General features: G+C 40.7%; 1 protein-coding gene across 1 annotated transcript in view; it reads left to right on the top strand.

Moving 5' to 3' along the window:
* The window catches only part of CNTNAP5 (contactin associated protein family member 5), a 777,625-nt gene that overhangs the window by 462,355 nt on the left and 291,871 nt on the right, over positions 1-23,399 (top strand). The window contains exon 11 of the mRNA XM_036421736.2: positions 9,444-9,550. Coding sequence (XP_036277629.1) covers positions 9,444-9,550 — 107 coding nt within the window. The remainder of the gene's footprint in view (positions 1-9,443; positions 9,551-23,399) is intronic.

Genomic DNA, 23,399 nt, shown 5'->3' with positions numbered 1-23,399 from the left:
ACAGGTGATGGAAACCATGGCAGAAGGGGCTGGCTATGGACTCAGAGAATGCACCAAGACCTGTCCCTGTGCCTACCACAGCCTCGTGGCCCACAGTTCCTTTCAAGATGCATGAATATGTGCACTGTGCCTAAGTAATTTTATATTTATCTTTATATATAAAAAGACATTTCTGGGGCATTATTATAAGAGAGAGAATTTCTAGGTCAAACAAGATACATAATTTTATGTTTTGGAAATGCTATCTCCTATGTCAATGACAATGGCCCTCACATGCAACATGAGGACAAAAAAGCATAACAGAGAAATAAAGAAAAAAGACCACTGAGACAATGTGTAAAACAAGAGGAAATCCTTGGAAAACATTTAAAAAATCCAGTATTTAAAAAAAAAATAATGCAAATAAAAGGAGGTGATACATTTTCCTTAATACTTTCAAATTAAAAAAAATAAAACAAAATTCAAGGTTGGCTAGATTTGAATAAAAGTCACCTGAATGCTGTTTAGGGAAGTTTAGGGAAATTGGGAGGATAATTTGGCTAACAGAATAAACCTAAAACTCTGTTATTTTCACCCAAAAGTACTCAATAAAATTGACAGAGTCCCACAGAAGCAGGGGAAGCAGTGGCAACATTCCATGCTTGAGGCTCATTAGCTGGAAGGGTGAAGCTCAGGCCTGTGCCAAGCCTGGCAGCTGAGCATGGTGCTCCCAGAGTGGGCTGGGGAGGGGAACTTCAGGTCTGAACCATGAGATAAATAGGCACTGATGGACGTGGGTCCCCACAAAAAATGACTTGTATTCAGGTAAAAAGTTTTACAAGGCTTATTTTTAGTTTCCAAGAGTGATATTTAATTTTTTAAAATTCAAAATCCTGCTTTGTATCAAGATTTCTTTCTCATTTTTACTTTAATGAACTTCATATATTCATTTTATTTGTAAGTGTAGCCAGTATTAATGGTCAGATCTAAAGGACTTTGAATACAGCTTAATCCCATTTATGGATTCAGTTATTTAAATGCCTTCAAATGATGTAAGCGGTGTTTATATGTTTATTTACTTTTGAGGTAGTTCAATTTATTGCATTAAAAAACAGAAGGCCACAAATATTTCTGAAACTTAAATACTCAGAAGATGAACATTTAACTTTGGTAAACTTAATTTATATGAGACATTATACTATGGAGGGCTTTTTAAGTTGGAATTTACAAGGCTTATGCTCAAACTAGAGGCCCAGTGCATGAAAATCTTACACTCTGGGGGGTCCCTCAGCGTGGCCTGAGTCCTCTCGCAGTTCAGGAGCCATTGGGAGATGTCCGACTGACAGCTTAGCTGAGAGTGGGCCTAAGCTGTGAGTCAGATATCCTTAGCACTGCTGCGGAGGCAGGAGAAGCTCCCACCACCACTGTTGGGCTTGCCAGCTGAGAGCCTGGCTTCTGGCTGAGCAGAGCTTCCCCGTGGGAGCACACTGACCACCAGAGGGCAGCTCCTATATTGAACGTCTGCCCCCTGGTGTTCAGTGCACATTATAGTGACCAATCATTCCACTGTTCAGTGGATTTGCATATTAGCCTTTTATTATATAGGATAGATCAAAACCGCTTAAAAATTATAAATACCAAACTACTGATTTTTTTTCAGAGTTTGATTACAGTCTTCCTACAAGGTAAAAGACCTATCTCAGGCCAATTCAAAGATCCATTCTGGTCAGGTGTCTTTTGTAAAAATATGATTGGTAGACAATGTCATGTTAGTTTCAGATGCATAACATAATGTTGCAATATTCATATACCTAACAATATGGTCACCTCCATAAGTCTAATAACCACCTGTCACTATATAGTTATTTTGACATTATTGACAATACACTGAGTGGCCAGATTATTATGTGTCCAGAGATCATAATAATCTGGCCACTCAGTGTATAGTCCCTGTGCTGTAGATTGTATCCCTATAACTTATTTATTTTATATGTGAGAATCTGTACCTCTTTTTCTCCTTCACCATTTTCACCAGCTCTAGACCCTCCACTGTTCCACAATACACAGTTTGTTCTCTGTGTCTATGAGTCTGTTTCTCTTTTGTTTTGTTTTTTCCAAGATTCCACATATAATTGAAATTATATGATATTTTTGTTTCTCTGGTTTATTTCACTTAGCATAATATCCTTTAAGTCTAACCATACTGTCACAAATGGTAAGATTTCATTATTTTTTTATTGCTGAGTAATATTTCATTTTTTAAAGTAACTTTATTTTTTTGGTGAATCCTCATCTGAGGAGATTTTTCTATTGATCTTTGTGGAGAGTGGAAGAGGGAAATACTGAGAGAAACATTGATATGAGGGTTCAGCCAGGGAGGAACCTGCAACTGAGGTGTGTGCCTTTGACCAGAATCAAACCTGGGACCCTTTTCTCTATCAACTGAGCCAAACCAGCTAGGACTAATATGCTAATTTTTTAAGGAGAAATGAGACTTAAAGATTCCTTGTTAGAATAAGAATAGATAAAATTTTTAAAAAGTCATTTAATAATTATTAGACTCTTTGACTTGATGCAAGACTGTTTAATATACTAAATAAGGTTCCTCGTAAGGCTGACAGGAATTTTTTTTAAAAAAATATATTTTATTGATTTTTTACAGAGAAGAAGGGAGAAAGATAGAGAGCTAGAAACGTCTATGAGAGAGAAACATTGACCAGCTGCCTCTTGCACACCCCCTACCGGGGATGTGCCCGCAACCAATGTACATGCCCCTGACGGGAACTGAACCTGGGACCTTTCAGTCCGCAGAGCAACGCTCTACCACTGAGCCAAACCGGTTTTGGCGGCTGACAGGAATTTATTAAAATCCATTATAAATATCCTTAAGCATTTTTTTCAAAGTCAAGAATGCTAGTTTCTTCCCAGAAACTTGCAAGTTACATTATACAGATGTTCTGGCTAAGATCAGCTTTGGGGCCATCTTTATCTTTCAGTACATATTCCTCCTTCAGCCCGAAATAGTAATACTAACATTTTACTTATCTTAAATTTTTCATAATGAATTCCGAAATGTCTAGGATTAAAAATGTCACACTTAAGAAGACATTGACTATGCTAAGTGATGAAGATACAGAATGGATCACCTTGACCCCTGGGTATAGGTGCTCAATCAAAGGCTCCTTATTATCCCTCATTGAAAACCAAAGAGAGACTGGAAATATATTCTCCAATTTGCTTACTAGTCCTTGATGGGCTTCTGCATTTTTTAAAATATTTATAGAATTACACAGGATATAAGTTTATTTTAAGTAAGATGCCACCAATCTTTGAGTCAGTAAAGTGGTTTTCTCATATTTGCAATAATAACTTATAAGGACCTTCTACCAAAAGGAGGAAGAGTCTAGAAGCAATTACATTAACTAAGGCTTAAGAAATGAATAAAAAAATCTATGTTATCTGCAAAAGTAAAATTAAAATAAAAGCAGAGTTGAGACAGGGACTCTCTTCTTAGCTACTTATTCTAAGGCTTTCACAAATTAGTAATGAAGAGGGATTGAAAATGCTTTCCCTATTCTTCACCACTGAAGAGAATTTATAGAATGAATTACATATTACTAGAGACAGATGCACAAGATTCATGCAAAAGTAGGCCCTTCTTCCCTGGCTGCCAGCACCAGCTTCCCTCTGGCACCCAGGACCCAGCTTCCCTTGTAGCCCCGGTTTAGTCCATAAGGTCCTCTGGTCTAATTAGCATATTACCCTTTTATTATTATAGATTATGCTACCCATTTCCTCCCAATTAACTGATTGGTCATTGTCATTGACTTCTTCCCCACCAAAAATATTTTTTAAGAATTGAGAGCTGCAAGTTCTTAATCAGTGATCAGCCATGTGAAGCCCCTGTCCCACATCTTTTAAAGAAGCGGTGCCTTAAGATGCACAATTAGAACTCATTTGTCAGGAGACGGACTGCCCATCTGGTGTGTGGAGAGGAAGGAGGGCACCGTGCTGAGAGTGCAGGATAGAATGGCTCACATCTGGCTTTGTGAGCTCATACTTGGTCAAGGTAGGTATACTTGTCTTACATTCTCCATTTATACTATAAAGGAAATAATATATTTAAAGTAACATCTCAAGTGGGATTGTGATTGCTTGCCAGAGTCCATTTCAAGACTTTGCCTATAGGAAAGTCTTAGAACTTAAGGTATAGATTGCCTCATGGTGGTGATATTTTGTTAGAGACTAGCCAGGAAATAAATGTTTAGTTAAATATTATTAGGATAATCACAAAGGTCAACACATATTTGATTGTCTGTTAAAAGTAATAGGAATCAATGTGACCTAGAAAGGTAATTTGAATTTCTCAGACTTTTTATCTCACTAAAATCTACCCCAAATTAAACACAGCCTTATCAGGAATGGAAGATGGTTCCTCACAGGAGCTCAAGGTGCATCATTCTAAAGTGATCAGCTTCTGACCATTCTGGAGACAATTACCTTCGGAGATAAAGTCATTAGTGCCCAGTAACACAGCCCTGACAGCCATGGAGTCTCAAAAGCTGTGTGTTATTTCCTCCCATCCTTGCCAGCAGCGAAAGAGAGCTCAAGTGGTGTTCATCTGCCCCCTCATGAGGTTCCCCCCTCTGAACTGATCCTCACCTGTGGGGGTACTTCACCAGTGAGAAAAGAGTGAGACTCTTTGTCTCCCCTCCCCCCTCAGCTGTTCAGCCGCAGGCTGGTAATTGTACACAAGTGAAGGCCAGACAGACTGTGGTTACCTGAAGAGGCTTAGGTGAAAGAAGGCAGCTTCCGGTGGTTGTTGCACCCCAGAAATATTTTAATTCATTCATTTATTCATTCTATCAACAATGACTCCTGAGTGAATACCTGTTTAGTACATTGGTATTCTGTGAATGAAATAAATAACAACCAATGCTTTTATGGAGTTTACGTTCTTTCGTGAAGAGATCATAAACAAATCATTAACTTAATGCATCAGTAGAGTACGCATGTGTGAGAAGATAGAAAGTGCAAGGACAGAAAGAGGGGCTGGGAAAGGGGAGTGGATGTACAGAGTGAGGGAGAGTTGTCACCTACAATAGCAGGCTGGTGGTAGATCTTTGAGAAGGTGCCATTTGGGCAGAGACAAGGTGAGTAGTGGATCACGTGGACATCCCAGGCAGGAGCTTCGGGGCTGAGGGAACTTCTGGGCAAACACTCTGACTAAGGAGTATGCCTGTGCTTTAGGACAGTGAGGAGGGCAGTGTGGCTGGAACAGATGAAGAGAAGAGAGACGAATAGGACACAGTCAGATAATTAAAGGGGGTATAGATTGGCAGGAACTGGTAGGTAATTTGAAAGATGTTCCTTTTACCCTGAATAAAGCAAGAAGCCATTGGAGGGTTTAAGGTGATCTGCCTTAAGTGTTACAAGGACCTCTCTTGCTCTTGCATTGGGATTGGCTGAAGGGATTAAGCTGGGAAGCTAGAAGCAAGTTGGCTGGTAATTATAGTTGTTCAGGCAAGAAATGCTGGTGGCTCACACCAGAGTGCTAGCAGTACAGGGATAAGAAGTGGTGAAAGGCAGGAGAACTTCTGTGGGCAGAGCCAGAGTGTGTCTCCTGCCTGGGATGCAGGCTCTGGGGTAAGGGAAGGCCCGTCAAGTTATGGAGTCAACACAGTGTAAGCAAGAAGCTGCTGCCATCTGGTAGTGAATAAAGATTGTGGGTAGAAAAGGTGGGACAGGGTGAGGAGGCAGGAGGTCAGAAATTTAGGTCTGGATATGCACATTTTGAAATATTTGTTAGATGCCCAAGTGGAGTTGTGAAGCAAGCAGCTGCATTTATGATCCAGAATTCTGGAGAGAAGACTGAACTCAACATATAAACTTGGCATATAAAGTCTTGAGATTGGTTATGACTGTTGTTCTGTATCTGATTTTCATTTAAGAAAAGCCAAAAGTTTATGATTCTATGAAACTAACTTATAAGCAAACTGACAGACTGCATTTTCTGGAAGTATCTTGAATCACACACTTTTCCCAATGCCTTTCTCAGGCCCCTCCCACTCCAGCAGGAAACTCCTGCTCCTGCTCAGTTAAGGCTAACTGAGCTTAGTCACCACCCTGATCACTTTCAAGGAACACCCCTGGAATCATCCTTTCTCCCTAAAGGTAATAGAGAGAATTGTGCCAGGATGCTTGAAACTGGACTGGGGTTAAACTCTTAGAAATGCTTGCCTCTGCATAGCCCATTCTCCCTCACTTGTAAAATCTTTTTCCTTCTTTGAAGAGCACCACTACTGTCTCCCCTGCTGTGCACCAGCCTTTGAAGAGAAACTGTTGTCTCTTCATATTTCCTTGTGTGTAACCCAGCACATCACAACACAACAGGGAAGCTGCTACACACACCTGTGTGCACTGCTGGGTGGCCAGCACTGCTGAAGGCCAGGGGCCTCTGTGGATGCTCCTCTTTTTGTTTCTCCTCTTACCTCGATGTCCCCAGCGGTCCTTCTCTTGGAAGGAAGCTGGTTTGGGGAAATTTATAAATTCTTACATAAGATGTGTACATGACTGTTGTCCCTGTTGTATTTATTTTTGTTTTTATTTCTCCTTCCATTCCTAACCCTTTTCAACCTTTGCTTCAATGCCTTCTTTGGCCTCCCATCAGAATACACACCGTACATTTATACAGGTGGACAGCGTCCAGAGGCCACCCTCTAAGCTTCCTTGGCACACGTACTGTGCTAGTGTGCCTACGCCCCTGAGCAGTGCAGAGGAGCTGTGTGCTCAGCTGAACGCTTCCTTTGTCAAACATTGCACACACCAAGAGGTGGCACGTCCACTCAGACCAAGTCAGGCACGCAGTCTGTTTAGGACTGCAGAGAAGCTCAGCATGAGCCTCTCCAGCAGTTTGAATTAGGCACCCCGCATGTGAGACTGACTGCCTCCCCCCCCCCACTCCTCTCCGCGTGCTGCAGGTCTTTCCCTTTCTGAGTTCAGGGCTTCAGTGCTCAGTTCATACCAGGTAGGAGAAAAAGACACAAAACAAAGATCAAATGAACAGTTCAAAGAATATAGAAACTAGACTCATGAAACCCCCTTTTAAAGAAGGAAAATGGGGTTATGCATCTTTTATGTTGACTTTACAGATGAACTCTCCCTATCACAGTGTGAACTGAAAAGAGTGAATCCAGCTCTGAGGCAGCTATATAGCACTTTTGTTTTGGTCATTTTAGGGATATTAAGTTTTCCCATAAACAAGTATTCATTTTCCCTACTAGAATACAACATTGGTGTTTTTTGAATGACCGTAAAAGACATGAATTTCTACCCAGCATTTTAATTTTTATTTTTTAATATATTTTTATTTATTTCAGAGAGGAAGGGAGAGAGAGAGAGAGGTAGAAACATCAGTGATGAGAGAGAATCATTGACTGGCTGCCTTCTGCACGCCCCATACTGGGGACCAAGCCCCAAATCAGGCTTGTGCCCTGACCCAGAATCAGCTGTGACTTTCTGGTTCATAGGTCGATGCTCAATCACTGAGCAGCACCAGCGGGGCTAAACTCAGTTTATTAATATGTCAGTACAAAGATCTGTGTGCAGCTTTATCAAGATGCGCTCAGGGTGCGGGTGGGCATCTGTAGGCTGGCTGCCAGGCACTCCATCAGGACCCTCCCAGAGGCAGAGCTTCTTGGTTAAGTAATGTGCCACAGCACAAGGTTCCTGGAGGGTGAGGACTCTGGTTCATCTGAGTGACAAGTGTTTTTCTTTTATTTTCCATCGAGACCCGCAGCTGGAAGTAAAAATCAAGAAGAAGGGTAACATTTGAAGCAGGAAAGGGGTCCTGTTTTTGGCTTGTTTACATATTTATTGGTTGGATTTGTGGACATATTCCTAGAAAAATTACTGGGTCCTATTTTCCCCCTGTTCTTTAAGCCATAGCTGGGTACCAAGGAGTTACCAATAAGCTCTTCCCAAGCATAAGCCCGGTCAGCACAATTGAGAGTTTGCTGTGCTGAGCAGAATTTTTCTAATAATACGTCTGAACATATGCAGAGATATTAGTTTCTGGGCTTTGAAACAATCACTGCTGGAGGGTTCTTACCAATACAGGACCTTTAAGGTAATCACACGCTCGGTGGCTGCACAATAAGTGCTTTTACTGCATTAGGCCACTTCTGCTACTTCACTGTTCCTACCCTCTCCACCTTCATCAGGACACAGTTTTCCCTGTAAGGATGGTTTCAAGGTTTCAGCATTTATCATTGCTTTTACTCTTTATTTGATACATTACAAATATGACGCACTTGCCAGCTTATCTCTTAGTAATAACGACCTGCAATGTCAAGATTTTAATTCATGTGTATGTAAAGCGAAGAGAAATATCCAAAAGCACTGTGTAGCAAATGTGTGGAGCTGGGATCAAACTCAGGGATGGGTGACTTAAAGTCCAAGATCTCTGTTCAGAAGAAAAATAAACATTGTCTTCATTCCCATTAGACCAAGGGACACTTAACCTTTGTTTTCCTATCATTTTTGCAACATAAAGTGTTTTTCTTATTTTGTTGAGGCCTTGATTTACAGCTTGAATTTCCACTTAATCCGGTCCCAGTCCATTATTATCCCATTTGCTAACATCATTTGTAGTAGCTTTATGATAGCACATTAATTTTATGTACTACAACTTTCCTAAGAAATTTTCTAATCTTGAACACTTAGTTTGATTCATCATGACATCATTGTGAATAATGATATGTAGCATGCATAATTTCCATATTTTAAAATATATCCTAAAGATAGAGCTATTTAAGTGTGATTGCTGGGTCAAATTATGTGAATGTTTCAGAGAATTTTTAACATGTGTGGTGAAAAGATTTTTTTAGAATAGTTATACTGTTTTCAGTACAATCTAGTAAAAGCCTCATTGTAAGGGTGATATTGGCACTTTAAAAATTATATAATTTTTTGCATGTTAAATGGGCAGGTTTGTCTTTTAAAATTTCATGTTGCTTTTTAAAAATAGTTGTTTAAAATAGATTCCTGACCTTTTATGACCCCAAAAAAGAGAAACTGGGGTCAGTGGCCACAGTTATCTGCACATCTCTTTTCTTTAAAAATGAAATACCTTTTCAACATGTGAAATTATAAACTTTGCACATTTTATTCAGTGGAAAATGAAAAGCCTTAAGCTTCTGATTACTTCATAGTAACTTCAAGTCAATGAGATGTTGCCCCAGTATTGAAATCCTTGATTTAATTGCCTAAATCAGCTCAAAGTCATTATTATCCAATAATCACACCCACTTCTTATGGTAAATCATAGTTTTTATTTTGATGGATTGAAGACTATTTAGGTAGAGGAATATAGGTGACCAATTTACTCTATTAATTCATGTGGGTAGGTATTTCTTTTCTCTTTATTTCAGCTGATTTGGTTGTTCTACTTTATCTCCTACTAGGTGTTTGCCAAACTACTGTGAACACGGAGGCAGCTGTTCCCAGTCTTGGGCCACTTTCCATTGTAACTGCAGTGACACAGGCTACATGGGCCCTACCTGCCATCACCGTGAGTAGATCTGTGGTTTCTATCATAGAGCTGGCACAACTCCAGGAACCAGATTAACTTCAGGGTATAGTCAGCATGGGGAAAGCACTTGTTATTCATTCATTCCATATGCCAAACCCTGTGTTGGGCATGGAGGATCCATGAATATAAGCTATATTCTCATGGAATGCGTGGCCTACCAGGAAGACAGGTAGGAATGTGAAATGTTGACATACAGGAGACACAAGAGGCACAGGTGCATAGAGGTGAGGTATGAAATCAACTGTATTGTCTTGGTGGGCTGAGTTGTACTGTGATAAACAACCCAACATCTCAGTGGCTAAGTGGCCAGGAATTGTGCCATGCCTATGTGATATGTTCATCACACATAGACAGAGGGCTCTCACTCACATTGTCTGCATTCTGGGATGCGGACAGAGGCTCCCTCCTGTGGAACTTTGCCATGGCGTGAAGAGGAAAGCACGGGAAACATGTGCCAGTTTTTGAATCTTATACCTGTAAGTGGCTAACAGGACTTCTATTCATATGGGCACACTTAAATCCAAGAGGGAGGAAATGCCATCTTCTCAGGAGATCTGACACAGCAGAACCAACATATTGGTGATAAGTACTGATGGTCAGATGCAAGTGATTGGGTGGCTTCAAATAAAAAGCTTGAACTGAACTTGTGGTGGACTATGTTAGGAAAAAATGGAAAATGAAACTGAATCTGCATGTAGTTTTTTTTGTTGTTGTTTGTTTTGTTTTGTTTTGTTTTGTTTTGTTTTTTCTGGGGGATAGGGCTTCATGATTGTCCTACAGAGGGAGGTCCAGGCTACAGTGCTGCCGGCTGGGTAGACTGGGCCTGGTCCTGGGCCTCCCTCTTTGGAGTGACCATAAAACCCCATCCCCTGATTGATTGATCACCCTGCTGGTCGGTGGCCTGGGCCTCCCTCTGTAGGACAATCATGGGGTGATGGCCAGATCCCCAACCAATTGCATAGCACCCGCCTCTGCTGGCCTGACACCACTGGGTGTCATAGTGTGGTTGTCTGGACGGTCGTTTCTCTGTTAGGCCATTTGGTCATTTTGCATATTATGCTTTATCATTATAGATTTATTTTATAAATGAACACATTGCAGCTCAGAAAGGATATATAACTTCCTCTAGATCACATAGCTAGTAAGTGCTGGAGCCGGGACTCTAATGGAAGTGAGTATGGTGGGATACGTCAGATCCTTAGGCTCTGTATCTGATTACCTTTCTCCAACACACAAGACATTTGGAAGCTTCTGTATATGAACTTATTGATAGGGCATTCATGACATTCTTCATATAGTTATAGACACACTGTGATATTATGATACCCCAATTGGCAGTGCAATTCTAGAATACAGAAATAATGAGGAAGTACGTATTTTCCGGCGTATAAGACGACTTTTTACTAGAACACACTATTCTAGTAAAAAGCCTGCTCATATGGCCAGAGTCAGAGAGGCGGTCTACTAAAAAAAGAACTGGTGTTGCCTCGGAAGTGGGGGGTAGTCTTATACAGCGAATATAGGCCTAAACCTATGTTTTAACTGTAAAATTAGGGGGTCGTCTTATACGCCGGAAAATACAGCATTTGTGTTCTAGGATAATTGTGAAATCATCACAGAAGTAAATAAGGTGCATTAGGACTTGAAGAACTGCTAAAATTAGAACAGGTATAAGGAATAGGAATCCTATAGAAAACAGGGCCTAGGGGTGGAAATATATGTGCTATGTTTTGGGACTATGCTGATGTTTGCCTAGCTAAAGACAAAAAAATCACCTGACACCCAAATTGGGTCCCTATAAAGCACTTTTCTACAAGGGAATCTGAGTACATTTTCTGTTATGAGCAGAGCTTTTTACATGTTATTTGAATATCTATAAATACAACTTTAATGATTGCATCATAAATAGTCTACTTAATGACACTTTTGTTTTTATTTAATCATTTTAATATTTTGGCCTTTTGAGGGGAGGGATCCTGTGTTTTTTCTAAATATATGTTACTAGATGTTTGGTGCACAAAATCTGTGCACTGAGGGGGCATGTTCCTCAGCCTGGCCTACGCCCTCTCACAATCCTGGACCCCCGAGGGATATAGCAGTGCACCAAGCAGCATGTGGGCAGGGAGGAGCCAGAATCGGGGCAGGCACCATGCTGCTCATGCTCATCCTGGTCTGCTGAGCCTGCTGCTGACACCACTTGGTAGTGCTGTCTCAGAATTAGGAGAGGCTCCTGCTGTCACACCTGCACTTGCTAACCATGAGTCCAGCATCTGGCTGAGCAGTGCTTCCCCTGTGGGAGTGCACTGACCACCAGAGGGCAGCTCCTGTGTTGGACATTGCTCCCTGGTGGTCAGTGTGCATCATAGCAACTGGTCAAACAGTCGTTGCAATCATTTCACTGTAATGGTTGTTTAGGCTTTTATATATATAGATTATATTCAACATTTCCAGTGAGCACTTTGTGATTATTTTTTAACCCTGCATGTTTTATTGTTTTCTTGAACTAGTCTTAGAAATGGCATTATTGAGTCAAAGATTATGAATAGTTTTAAGGATCTTGATTCATATTGCCAACTTACTCTCTTAAAACCTTACTATAGTTTATGATCTCATTAATATTTTCTGATATCTTGTTTTACCTTCTGTGTTTGGCATGTACTTTTACTAAAGCATATGCATATTGAAGTGAAAATTATTTTTGACTGTCATGGTCAGTTTAAGATAAAGCAAAGTTTTGTTTTGCTTTTTATATGACTTGAATAATAAGATTGTTTCCACATAATCTTATTTTATCATTCAACAATACTTCTTAAAACACATCTGGTGTCAGTAACAATGCATTTGATTATTAGTCTCACAGTGAGTGAATTCAATACGTGATTCAAGTTCTTATTTATTATCCATGTGTCTCCTGTTGAGTGGGACTTTCCTTGATCTTCTCACTAGTTCTGTTTGATGATAGTCACCATTTCTCAGCCTTTGCTAATCCCTTTCATAGTGCATCCTCTCTGACACCCTGATAATGCCTTTAACTCACTTCTCAGCTTGGCAAGAGGATGTCAACTTTTTTTTTCCTCTTAAGCATGACATAGTACTTCTCCCATTGGGCAGTCAATAGGCAGGTATTGATTGGAAGCATATCAATATGTCTGGCTATCATACCTACAGTCATCACAGAGAAATAACATTTTTGCTATTTCAATAGTAGGTAAATGGTCCTCTAACTGCATGGCATTTTATGGTTGGAATCAAAGAATGGAGGGGGTGGGGATATTGCTAAATGGGTTTGTTTGTTTGTTTATTCATTTATTCATTTATAAAGTATCTTTATTGTTCAAAGTATCACAGATGCCCCCTTTGATTTCTTTCCCATTGACCCCCTCCACCCAGCAGTCGCCCCCCACCCCAGGCCTTTACCACACTATTGTCTGTATCCATGAACTATGCATCTATGCATATAAATTCCTCTGTTAATTGTTCTCCACTCTCCTCAACCCCTGCTTTCCCTCTGAAATTGTCAGTCTAATACATGCTTCTAGTCTCGATTTATTTTGTTCATCAGTTTAAAAGCATCACTCATATCAGGACCGGTTTGGCTCAATGGATAGAGCATTGGCTTGGGGACTGAAGGGCACTGGGGTTCGATTCCAGTCAAGGGCATGTACCTTGGTTGCGGGCATATCCCCAGTGGGGGGTGTGCAAGAGGCAGCTGATCGATGACTCTCTCTCATTGATGTTTCTAACTCTCTATCTCTCTCCCTTCCTCTCTGTACAAAAATCAATAAAATATATTTTAAAAAAATAAAATAAAAGCATCACTCATATCTCTTAGTTCAGGTCAACTCATATTCTGAAATTATTCTGTGAGTTTCCCATTAAGATGTAAATAGATGCTTAACTCTGAAGGTTATCAGCAGATATTCCCAGCTGCAAGTAGACACCTAAAAAAAAAAATAGAAAGGTCAGTATTGTATTGTTGAGTCCACACCCTGCTTTATTTTATGACATTAACTACAGTTTTGTGTGTCATTACATTTATTCATGTTAACTCTATTGAGACTATAAACTCCTTTAGGAAAGGAACTGTGTCTCATTTATATTGGTACTAACTGCTTCAAAGTATTGGTGACATAGAGGACATATTATATATTTGATGAAATAGACAATTAAGCAGAAAATAATAATTTGGTGTGCTATTAGATGGGGACTTCATCAGGACAAGATGATGTATGAATTTTATATTTAAAAGACTTGTCTAATCCTTAAAAACATACTATAAATCTGCTGTTGGTTGGCTATACCTACACATAGATAAATGGAATAAATGCATGCAGTTATGTCAAGTTAATGGGGTAAGGGCACTGTCAATTTCTGTGGAAGGTGAAAACTTTTTAGAATAATTGACCTTTTAGAAGAGACTTAAAGGATGAGAGAGAATAAGAGCAAGGGGATGTAAGAGTGAGCAGCATGTATGATACCAGAGGGGCATGAAGGATCCTGCAGCAAAGAGGGAGCTTTGAGGTGCCCAGTATAGCTAACTGTATAGAAATGGAGGAAGGCGCAGAGGCAGAAAATGAAGCCAGACTAGAGATAAATTGAGAAGAAGCTTGCTTCTCACTGAACATCTAGAAGCAGACGTACTTTGTTAGTTTGATTTTAATGCTGGATTTGACATACTAATATTTATTTTGTTGTTTGCTTTTTTGCTTATTGGTTTCTTTTTGGAAATATAACAGATGTTTTTTATTGAGCATGTACTAAATTGGGAGGTATGGATGAAAGACAGTGTTATTTGTCGGTAATTGTTGAATGACTAGATATGTTTTTACAATTGTATGGATAGCAAATGATGATAGTTAGCCATTTAGAAAGATGGGATACGACCTGAAAGACATATCTAAAATTGGACATAACTCTTAAAAACAGATCAGACACAGCAAAGAGAAGGATGACTGTCAGTTTTTTAGCTTAGAAAACTTCCTAAATGCGCATGGTGACTACGTTCACAGATCTGTCTGAGCATGATGGTCTAATGTCAAATCCAGGCCATCAACTTACAAGACATAAAGCTCAGAGCACTTGTGTGGGTTCTATGTGCTTCATCTTCCTCATTTGTGATATGGGCTAATAATAATGTCAACCAAGCAGGGATATCATGAGCATTTGATAAACTAATCTGGGTATTTAGTTGGGTTCCTGTCAAATGCTGTCTTCAGTTCAGTTTTGGTTGTGGTGTTTGCATGGAGAGATGCTCACTTTGCAGAAGCAACTGGAAATCCCCAGAGAGAAGTCCAGATGAAGACCAAACTTCCTGGGTATATGGGTGCTGAAGCTTTTTTAGCATATGAGGTATGGTAGGCCAAGGGTGGAACCTGCAATGTCTCATTTTAAGGGACTCAAGAAGATACATCTGAGACACAACTAAAAAGGAATGGTAAAAGAGAAAAATAGAACAATAAAACAGTGGAAATCTAACAAGCAGTAGGAAAGTTTTCAAGAATCCTATTTAATAAAAGAGTAATATAAAAATTAATCATCACTTCACTACACACACAAGCCATGCCCACCAGCCAATAAGAAGTGAATATCCAAATTATTGCAACCAAGATGGCTGCTGCCATGGAGAGAGCAGGAGGCTTGGGTTTCCCTGGCAATGGAGGAAGCCAAGCTTTCCGCATACCCTGGCCTTCATTGGCCCCCTGCTCAAGGCTACAAAGTTTCAATTATAAAAGATAAATAAATCCCAGATACCAGGGCCTTCGCTGGGGTCACCAGGGAACGTGGCCAGACTGCAAACCACAATAGGCCCCTCACCCAGGCCACCCCATGCCCCAAGGTAACCCCCACCCTGATCCAGGACACCCTTCAGGGCAAACCAGCTGGCCCTCACCCATGCACCAGGCCTCTATCCTATCTAATAAAAGAGTAATATGCAAATTGACCATCACACCAACAAACAAGATGTCTTCCCCCATGTGGTCAAACATGGCTGCCTTCATGTGAACACAAGATGGCCACCACAAGATGGCCAGCAAGAGAGGACAGTTGGGAGGGACCAGGCCTACAAGGAAGGGAAGTTGGGGGTGATCAAGCCTACAGGAGAGGGCAGTTAGGGATGACCAGGCTGGCAAAGGAGGGAAGTTGGGGGAAACCAGGCTTGAAGGGAAGGGCAGCTGGGGGAGGGTGGGCAACACAGGCCTACAGGGGAGGGCAGTTAGGAGTAAACAGGCTGTCAGAGGAGAAGTTAGGCATCAATCAGGCTGGCAGGGGAGGGGTTAGGTGGTGATGGGATGGCAAGCAGAAGCAGTTAGGGGCAATCAGGAAAGCAGGCAGGTGAGCAGATGGGAGCCAGCAGTCCTGAATTGTGAGAGGGATGTCCAACTGTAAGCTTAGGCTGAATCCTACTGGGATCTTGCCTATATGGGCAGTCTAACATTCCTTGAGGGGTCCCTGATTGGAGAGGGTGCAGGTTGGGATGAGGGACACTTCCCCCCTTGCACAAATTACATGCACTGGGCCTCTAGTAGATTATAAACACAAATGCCCAAATGATAGCTACAGGTAATATATGAAGATGAGTTAGTCAACATGGTTGGTGATTATTGAATGACCAGATAGGTTTTTAAAAAAAGAAATTGGAGCAAACTCAAAAAGGGAAAGAAAGAAAGAAACCAGGTTTTGTTTGTTTGTTTGTTTGTTTCATTTATAGGTGACCTAAGACAGTAGCTTTTGACCTAAGACAAAAGCTATCAGTTAACAAATTCTCTTGAAACAGAAAATTCCACTACATTCTAATACTGTCTTAGGTCACCTATAAATAAAACAAACAAACAAACAAACAAACAAACAAAACCTGGTTTCTTTCTTTCCCTTATTGGGTTTTCTCCAGAATGTAGTGGAATTTTCTGTTTCAAGAGAATTTGTTTACTGATAGCTTTTGTCAGGATGAAACAATTCAAAACTATTACCTGTCGTTAATATGGTTATGCTCTTTTTCAGAAGAAAAGTCTAATACCCATTAATAAACAATGTGTGATTACATGCATCAGACTGACTGCAGGGTGGTAGTTACTCCTTTAAGGGAGAGATTGCAGCAGGTTGAACTGAGTGTGGAAGAGTTGGTAAAGGATTGATCAGGACTAAAATAAGGGCCAGGCTTGGATAGGCAGAGAATTCTCAGGAGAGTGTTGTTCAAGGGAGAGAATCAAGGATGGAGTTTAAATAAGGATGCATGGAGAGTGTTTGAGTTTCACTCAAAGCACTTGCCTAAAAAGAAGAGAATGGACATTTGTTGAGCTTTTATTAGGTCAATAAACTGTACTCAGGAGGTTATATAAATCATCTCAATTTCTGAGGCCCCCTTATATTCTCTACTCTCATCTTATTGACTATGACAATTCTTCAAACATCTGGGTCTTCACATATGCAAATCTCTTGACCAGAAAGAATCCTTGTTACTTTCTTTGCCTGAGTCACTTCTGTGGATTCCTGGGAAATGTCTACACAGATCTTTTCTTGGTTTTGCTTTTTCTGTTTTTTCAGCATCCACTCACAGAGAACTTATAGCACCATATTAAAATGTAAAGTTTGGTTCTTGTTTTCCTTTCAAAACTGTAAATTTTTGTGTATTCCTCTGTATATCTGGCATCTACTTTTACATAGTAGATCAATAAACATCCCTTATAGCCAAAATGTTTAAAACCCCTGAACTGGTAGAAGTGGGGTTTGAACTCAGATCTATATGGCTTGAAAGTACTTCCTCATAACATTATAGAATTTCTAAGTGGAAGAAAAAAAATATGTTAAGAAACATGCAAGATTTAAAAGCTTCTTATCATAGAGAGGGACAAATGAAGGGTATATATATATATATATATATATATATATATATATATATTCACCTCAGATTGATTTTCTTCCTTTTGAACATATCTTAACAATTCAAGAGTTCCACACAGTCATTACCTACATGTTAATTTTTTTTATTTATTCTTTCCTTAATTTTTCTCAAAACCCTTTCCCCTCATTAATTGAGACTACAGCAAGGCTAACTTCAAATACATTGCATTGACAGAGTGCAAGAAATATAATCACAAGTTTTGGCTTTATTCCAAGTCCTTAAAAGTAATAAAAAATTCCCCAAATGTGAGAGAATGTCATTAAGTAGAGATGATTTAATTGTTGATGTTGCCTTCCTTTAGAGAACCTCTATATTTACTTTGAACTTTGAGCCGTAAGAATCAGCATTTACTTCTACTTTCAATCAACAAAAGACGAATTACCCAAGAAAAACAAAGATCAAATATGTCCCATGAGTTAGAGGTAATCTAGATTTGGATACATACATATTAAACTCAACACATGAGCACAGATCTTCCATCTGTGCCTCAGCTATGAATCCAGAATGACTATGTTGTATTTAAAGCTTTCTGGTCTTGGACAAATATTTTTTTTTCAGTTTCAGTTGCTTGATTTCTAAAGTAATAACTTATTGAAATAGTTATTGTGTGGATTGAAGGAAGGGAATGGAAAATATCTAGCATAATGTTTGAGATTTGGCATTTCTATGTTAAATGATATCTACTATATATTTAAAATCATGTTTTTTGAAGTTTAGGAATATTTTTCATGTAAGATACATTTGATAATTTATCTCCCTATACTACCAAATAATATAGATCTAGGGACACTGCTTCACTGCAAATTGCAAAGTAAGTAGCAGGAACTGCCATCAGTGGAAGAGCTGAAAGGTGTGATGCTATGAAAGAAGAGGAGCCTGAGGCTCAGGAGGTCTGGGTCAGATCTGTCTCTGCTACAATGACCTTCAGCAAGTCACATGCTTCTTGTAATTCATATTCCTCCTGGGACTATGTAAGTTATACACAGATTATACATGGTCCCTGCGGAAGAGGAATCTTATGTGCTCTGGCAGAATGAATCAGAATGAGCATGTTAATTCACTGGGGGGTGTTGGAATCACACTGTACAGTTCCTCGTTTCATCTTAGTTGTTTTCTAATGTTCTTGCTCAGAATATTTTCATCTATTATATAGCCCAACTCTCGCCTAAGGTTTAGAAAACAGTTGAGGACTTTTTCTCACTATTACCTCAAATAACCTATAAAAAAAAAAAAAACAGATTAGGTTAAATTAAACCACTGTGATTTTCATTTGGAACAGAGCAAATCAAATAACAAGAGTTAAAAGCAATAAGAGAATTAGAGTGTGATTTATCAATATAACTTATCAGTTTTATTTTTAAATAAAAGAATGAGACTTGACTATAAATTTTCATGATATGAAGGGACTTCTCGGGATGCTCAATTTGAAGCATCAAAAATATATTTTGATTATGTAATTGAGAGAGAGAACTCATAAAATGCTCCTTCACTCATTAAAATTCTACAACACAACAACACTGTGGTGTGTGGCAAGTTATTTCTCTAATTTGAGTTTCACTGTGTCATATGCCCAGAGAAAATAATAGGACCTGTCCCTATTGCTGCCGGGATGTATTCATGAACCAGTGGGCGTGAAAACTCTTTGACAAGTTCCATTCTAACCCTTCCTTACAGATTTCTTCTTGCTATATATTTACATAATTGTGTTCTCACTGTAACCTTGGTGCAGGACAAGACAAGTGTTTAGAGAAAGGACTGGAGGCTCAGAGCAGTTTTGAATGGAGAGGCCAAGGACATTTGGTTACACGACCTGAGTAAGTCTAAAACCTAGATATTGTGGTTGTCTGACTTTGTCAGAGTGAGTACCCTGCAAATGTTTCTCCAGCTATATTGTACTCTACCTGTTGTTAGTAAAACTCTGATATAATTTTAAAACTTTATTTTGGTTACTATTTTCTAAAAATAACTCTGAGTATATTATTACTCAGCTTCATACTATCCACTGAGTTGATGTTAGGACCTGCTTCTCAGCTCAGTGAGTGTGGTTCTTTAATTGGCGTCTTCCTGAATCACCAACAGCTCCCATTCATGGCCCCCTGTGTATCCATGTTATAGCAGCTCTGATCCACTTTTCATTCCTTAAACACATTAATTTCTTTTTATCACACAATTTTTCTGTCCCTGATGTCCTTCCTGACTTTTCTTCTGGGTGATTCTGAGTTCTACCTCAGCATCTGCTTGAGTGTCTCCTTCCTGTGCACACTGGTTGCACCTTTTGCTGTTTCTTTGCCAGGAGTTTCAGCTCCTTGGGGTCAGGCACTTTGGCTTTTCCACAAACAGATCCCGGTACCAAGCATGTCCAGAATACTGCATGTGCAGAATGCATGCTGAAAGGATGGAGTTCTGATTCTGTACTTGTCAGCACTTCCTTGAACTGTATTTGCATGCTTTCTCTATTGGGAGAAGGTAAAACACAACACATCATGTGATACTCCACACTCAGAATCTGTCAGCCTTCCTCTCTGTCCATAAAGAGAAATATCCTATTTTTAATTTGATGAAAGAACTGAGGTTACTGCTTTGAATTCAAAGCACACGTTCTTAAAGATCTCCACATCAAGGCCCTTCTGACTCCCCAACTGACTTATAAATCATCTTTCAGTCAGCAGAGTTGTAATGTACGATTTTAAGACACTAACATAAATAGAACTTTGTGTAAGTAAATATATGTCGAAAATATAAAAAGGAAATGAAGCTGTCCATCATCATGGCAAGACATGTAACTGAGTTTATTAGTCTGTCAAGGAGAAGATGTCAAAGTCAATTCTCAGCAGCACTGACTCCCTGCTGGCAGCTGATGTGATGATGAAGGCCTTGGCAATCGTCCCTCATCCCATCTCCCTGATCCTGCTGATGTGATGGCTGGAAGGGGAAACCAGTTAACCGAGCTGCTCACACTTTATTTCACTAATGGTCATTACATAACTTGCAGACTGGAGATGCCAGGAGCCCACAAGCATTCTGAGTAGGACCTGTGCTTTGGCTTCTCCTTAAGATGGCTTGTGACCCAATGGCAGCACTAGGAGGTTGTGAAAAGAAGCAGAAAATAAATGTGTTTTTTTTTTTTTATTTGTCATTTTGGGGGAAAGAAATATAGAACTATGGAAATAGATTGCATCTTTCTATGGTCATGAACAAGTATAACTAATGCTAAGAGCAGGACTAATCCCTCAGAGCTCTGCAGTCATTTCCTAAGAGCCACCAGGCCTTATAGAATGTTGTTTCTATTTTATTAAGAAATAATACATATATGTTGCCTTAAAGAAGTTTAGAGGACAAAACTCTATGTATCAGAAGAGATTGACAAGACCCTGGATTCTTTGTTAAGTAATGGAATAGCAAAATTTCAGATTTCAGAGTAGTATGGATGCCCTAAGGTTGGGCGATTTCCTAGGATGAGGAGGAGAAAGGCCTTACTGGATGGCAGTGTTTGCACAGAAGGGGAGGGCATGGGGGATGGGAGCCACTGGAGACAGAAGGAATGCCTGCTCCTCAAAAATCTCACTAAAGGATCATGGAGCGTTAATGCAGGAGCTGGGGGCCTTGGGGGTGAACAGGAGCTCAGGCTGGTGGGATGGACTGCAGAGAGCAGGTTGGGCATGGCCAGGCTGGATGCCACAAGTAATTTAGAGCAGGGGTATTCTCTTTTATACTTCCTAATGCTTCAAACATTTTCTCTGAACAGCATGAATCTTTTTTATTCTCTACTAGAGACCCGGTTCATGAAATTTGTGTACAGGTAGGGTCCTAGTCCTGGCCAGTGATCAGGGCTGGTCTGGCAATTGGGGCCCCCACTGTCACCTGCCTTGACCTGGTGCCACCTGGTTGCCAGCCCTGTCCCCCCTGCCACCAGTTGCCATCTGCAGGGTGATGGGGACCCTGCTTGCACTGCCGTGGCCTAATGCCTCCCACTCACCATCCTTCCACAGTCCCACTCTCATCAGGGCCCATTGGGGCCTGCAGCACCTCCAATGCCGCCCTTAGCCAGTGCTGAGTCGCCAATGCCCACCATGCTCCATGCCACACCCTGGTGGTTAGCACATGTCTAACTCCTGGTTGGTCGAACTCCCACCTGTGGGGAAAATTTGCATATTAGCCTTTTATTATATAGAATTACAATAGTAGAGATCATTTCAAGTTTTTTTTTTTTTAATCTTCATTTGAGGATATTTTTCAATTTTTTTTTTATTTCTTTTTTTAGAGAGTTGAAGGGATGGGGAGAGACACACGAAAAAGATCAATGATAAAGAGAGAGAGAGACCTATTGGTTGCTTCCTTCATGGGTCCTGACTAGGGTCAGGGATGGACACCGCAACCCAGGAGTGTGCCCTTGACTAGAATTGAACTGGGGACCTTTCATTCCATGGGCTGACACTCTATCCATTGAGCCAACCCGGCTAAGGGCTCATTTTAAGTTTTTAATTATAAAGCAAAATCCTGCTAATGTAGGAATAAAGTGGAAGAGGAAAAAAGTGAAGCTTGAAATATTATTTCTGTGATAGTCTTCTCGGCTCCCATCATTCTTCCTGCTTAAAAAAAAGCCCAATTCTCTAATTAGGAGAAAAAATAAAAGTGAGTGCATAGGTTCCTCTATGTGATTTCTCTCAGAAATCAAAGCTCTCCCATTTTCAATTTTCTAACATGACAACATAAAACGATCTCATTAAGGACTCTGTGAAATATTGGTAAAGTTTAGGCTAAGTTCAGAATTTAAAAAGTGCTTGAGAGTTTGTGGGAAATTGGATAACTTCAGATTGAAGTTCTCAGGAAGCTGAAACGGAACAAAAAGGGAAAGAAAGCTCACAGATAAGGATCAGAGACACTCCCAGAGCACATACTAGGCAGGAGCAGGGAGGCCACTGAGGCCTGAGAGGCACTGGATTGGAAAGACAGTGAGATGCTGGGTGCAATCCCAGCAGGACAGGCCTCAAGTGCCATCAGGGCTCCCACTGCATCAAGCCCTCAGCCCAACCCAGGCCCGTCCCGCATGGATGTGCTGCAGAGGAGGTGCATTCTCACTGGCTCCTTCACACAGGCCGGCTTTCTGAGCTGCTTGGCACCACAGCTGGTGACTCTTCTATGTAACTCCGGAAGGTTAAAATGCGGGTGATCTGGAAACACGGTAACTGACGTTTCCGGTACATCAGATGGGAGTTTCAATTTCTCCCAGCTCCCTGTCACGCAGAACGAGCTTGCTTCATTTGGGGTGTGGCTGGCAAGGGAGGCTGTGGTCACTGTGTCCTTGCCCCTTCCCATAGTGCCTCCCATCGGGTCTGTGCGCCCTTCTCACAGCCATCTCGCACTGCGTTCTGGAAGCTCGAGTATCTCCCAGGGCGTTCCCAACAGCCCACTTCAAATCTGCTCCTCTCAGGCCCGTTGGCTTCCTGGTGGTTTGTCTGTCCTCTAGCGGGGCATTCACATGACAGGACTTTGAGGCACTGGGCAGTGTGCGTGCATGCTTCCGATGGCCCTCTTAGTCTTCAGAACAAGTCAATACGTAATTATCACTGTTTTACAGGAGAGGGACTAGTCAGCAGTGATGGGTAGCTTCTCCCAGTCTGGCACCTGTAGTTGAACTGGTTTTCAGTTTCTGCCTGCACTGTTCTACTTCCTGTGAGCTCACAGCGGAAGGAAGGTCCGTGCCATCAAACAAAGCCCAAGGCCCCTGCTCACCAGTCAGAGGAGCTCAGACTCTTCTGCCATGTTTATAAGCAGCACCACATGGGGCCCAGAACCAGGGGCCTGAGCTGGGCTCAGCTCCCTGCTCTGAGCTGGTCAGACCGCAGTCCCAGAGGGCCTGGGAGCTGCAAGATTCTGGGGATCCCATTTAAGCTTATATTTTCTAAATTGTTTTTAGAATGAGAAAAC

This window comes from Pipistrellus kuhlii, unplaced genomic scaffold (genome assembly GCF_014108245.1).
Source record: "Pipistrellus kuhlii isolate mPipKuh1 unplaced genomic scaffold, mPipKuh1.p scaffold_m20_p_7, whole genome shotgun sequence".
NCBI classification, from domain to species: Eukaryota; Metazoa; Chordata; class Mammalia; order Chiroptera; family Vespertilionidae; genus Pipistrellus; species Pipistrellus kuhlii.
Note: the sequence above shows the minus strand (reverse complement) of the source record. Positions and strands in the feature narration are given on the sequence as shown.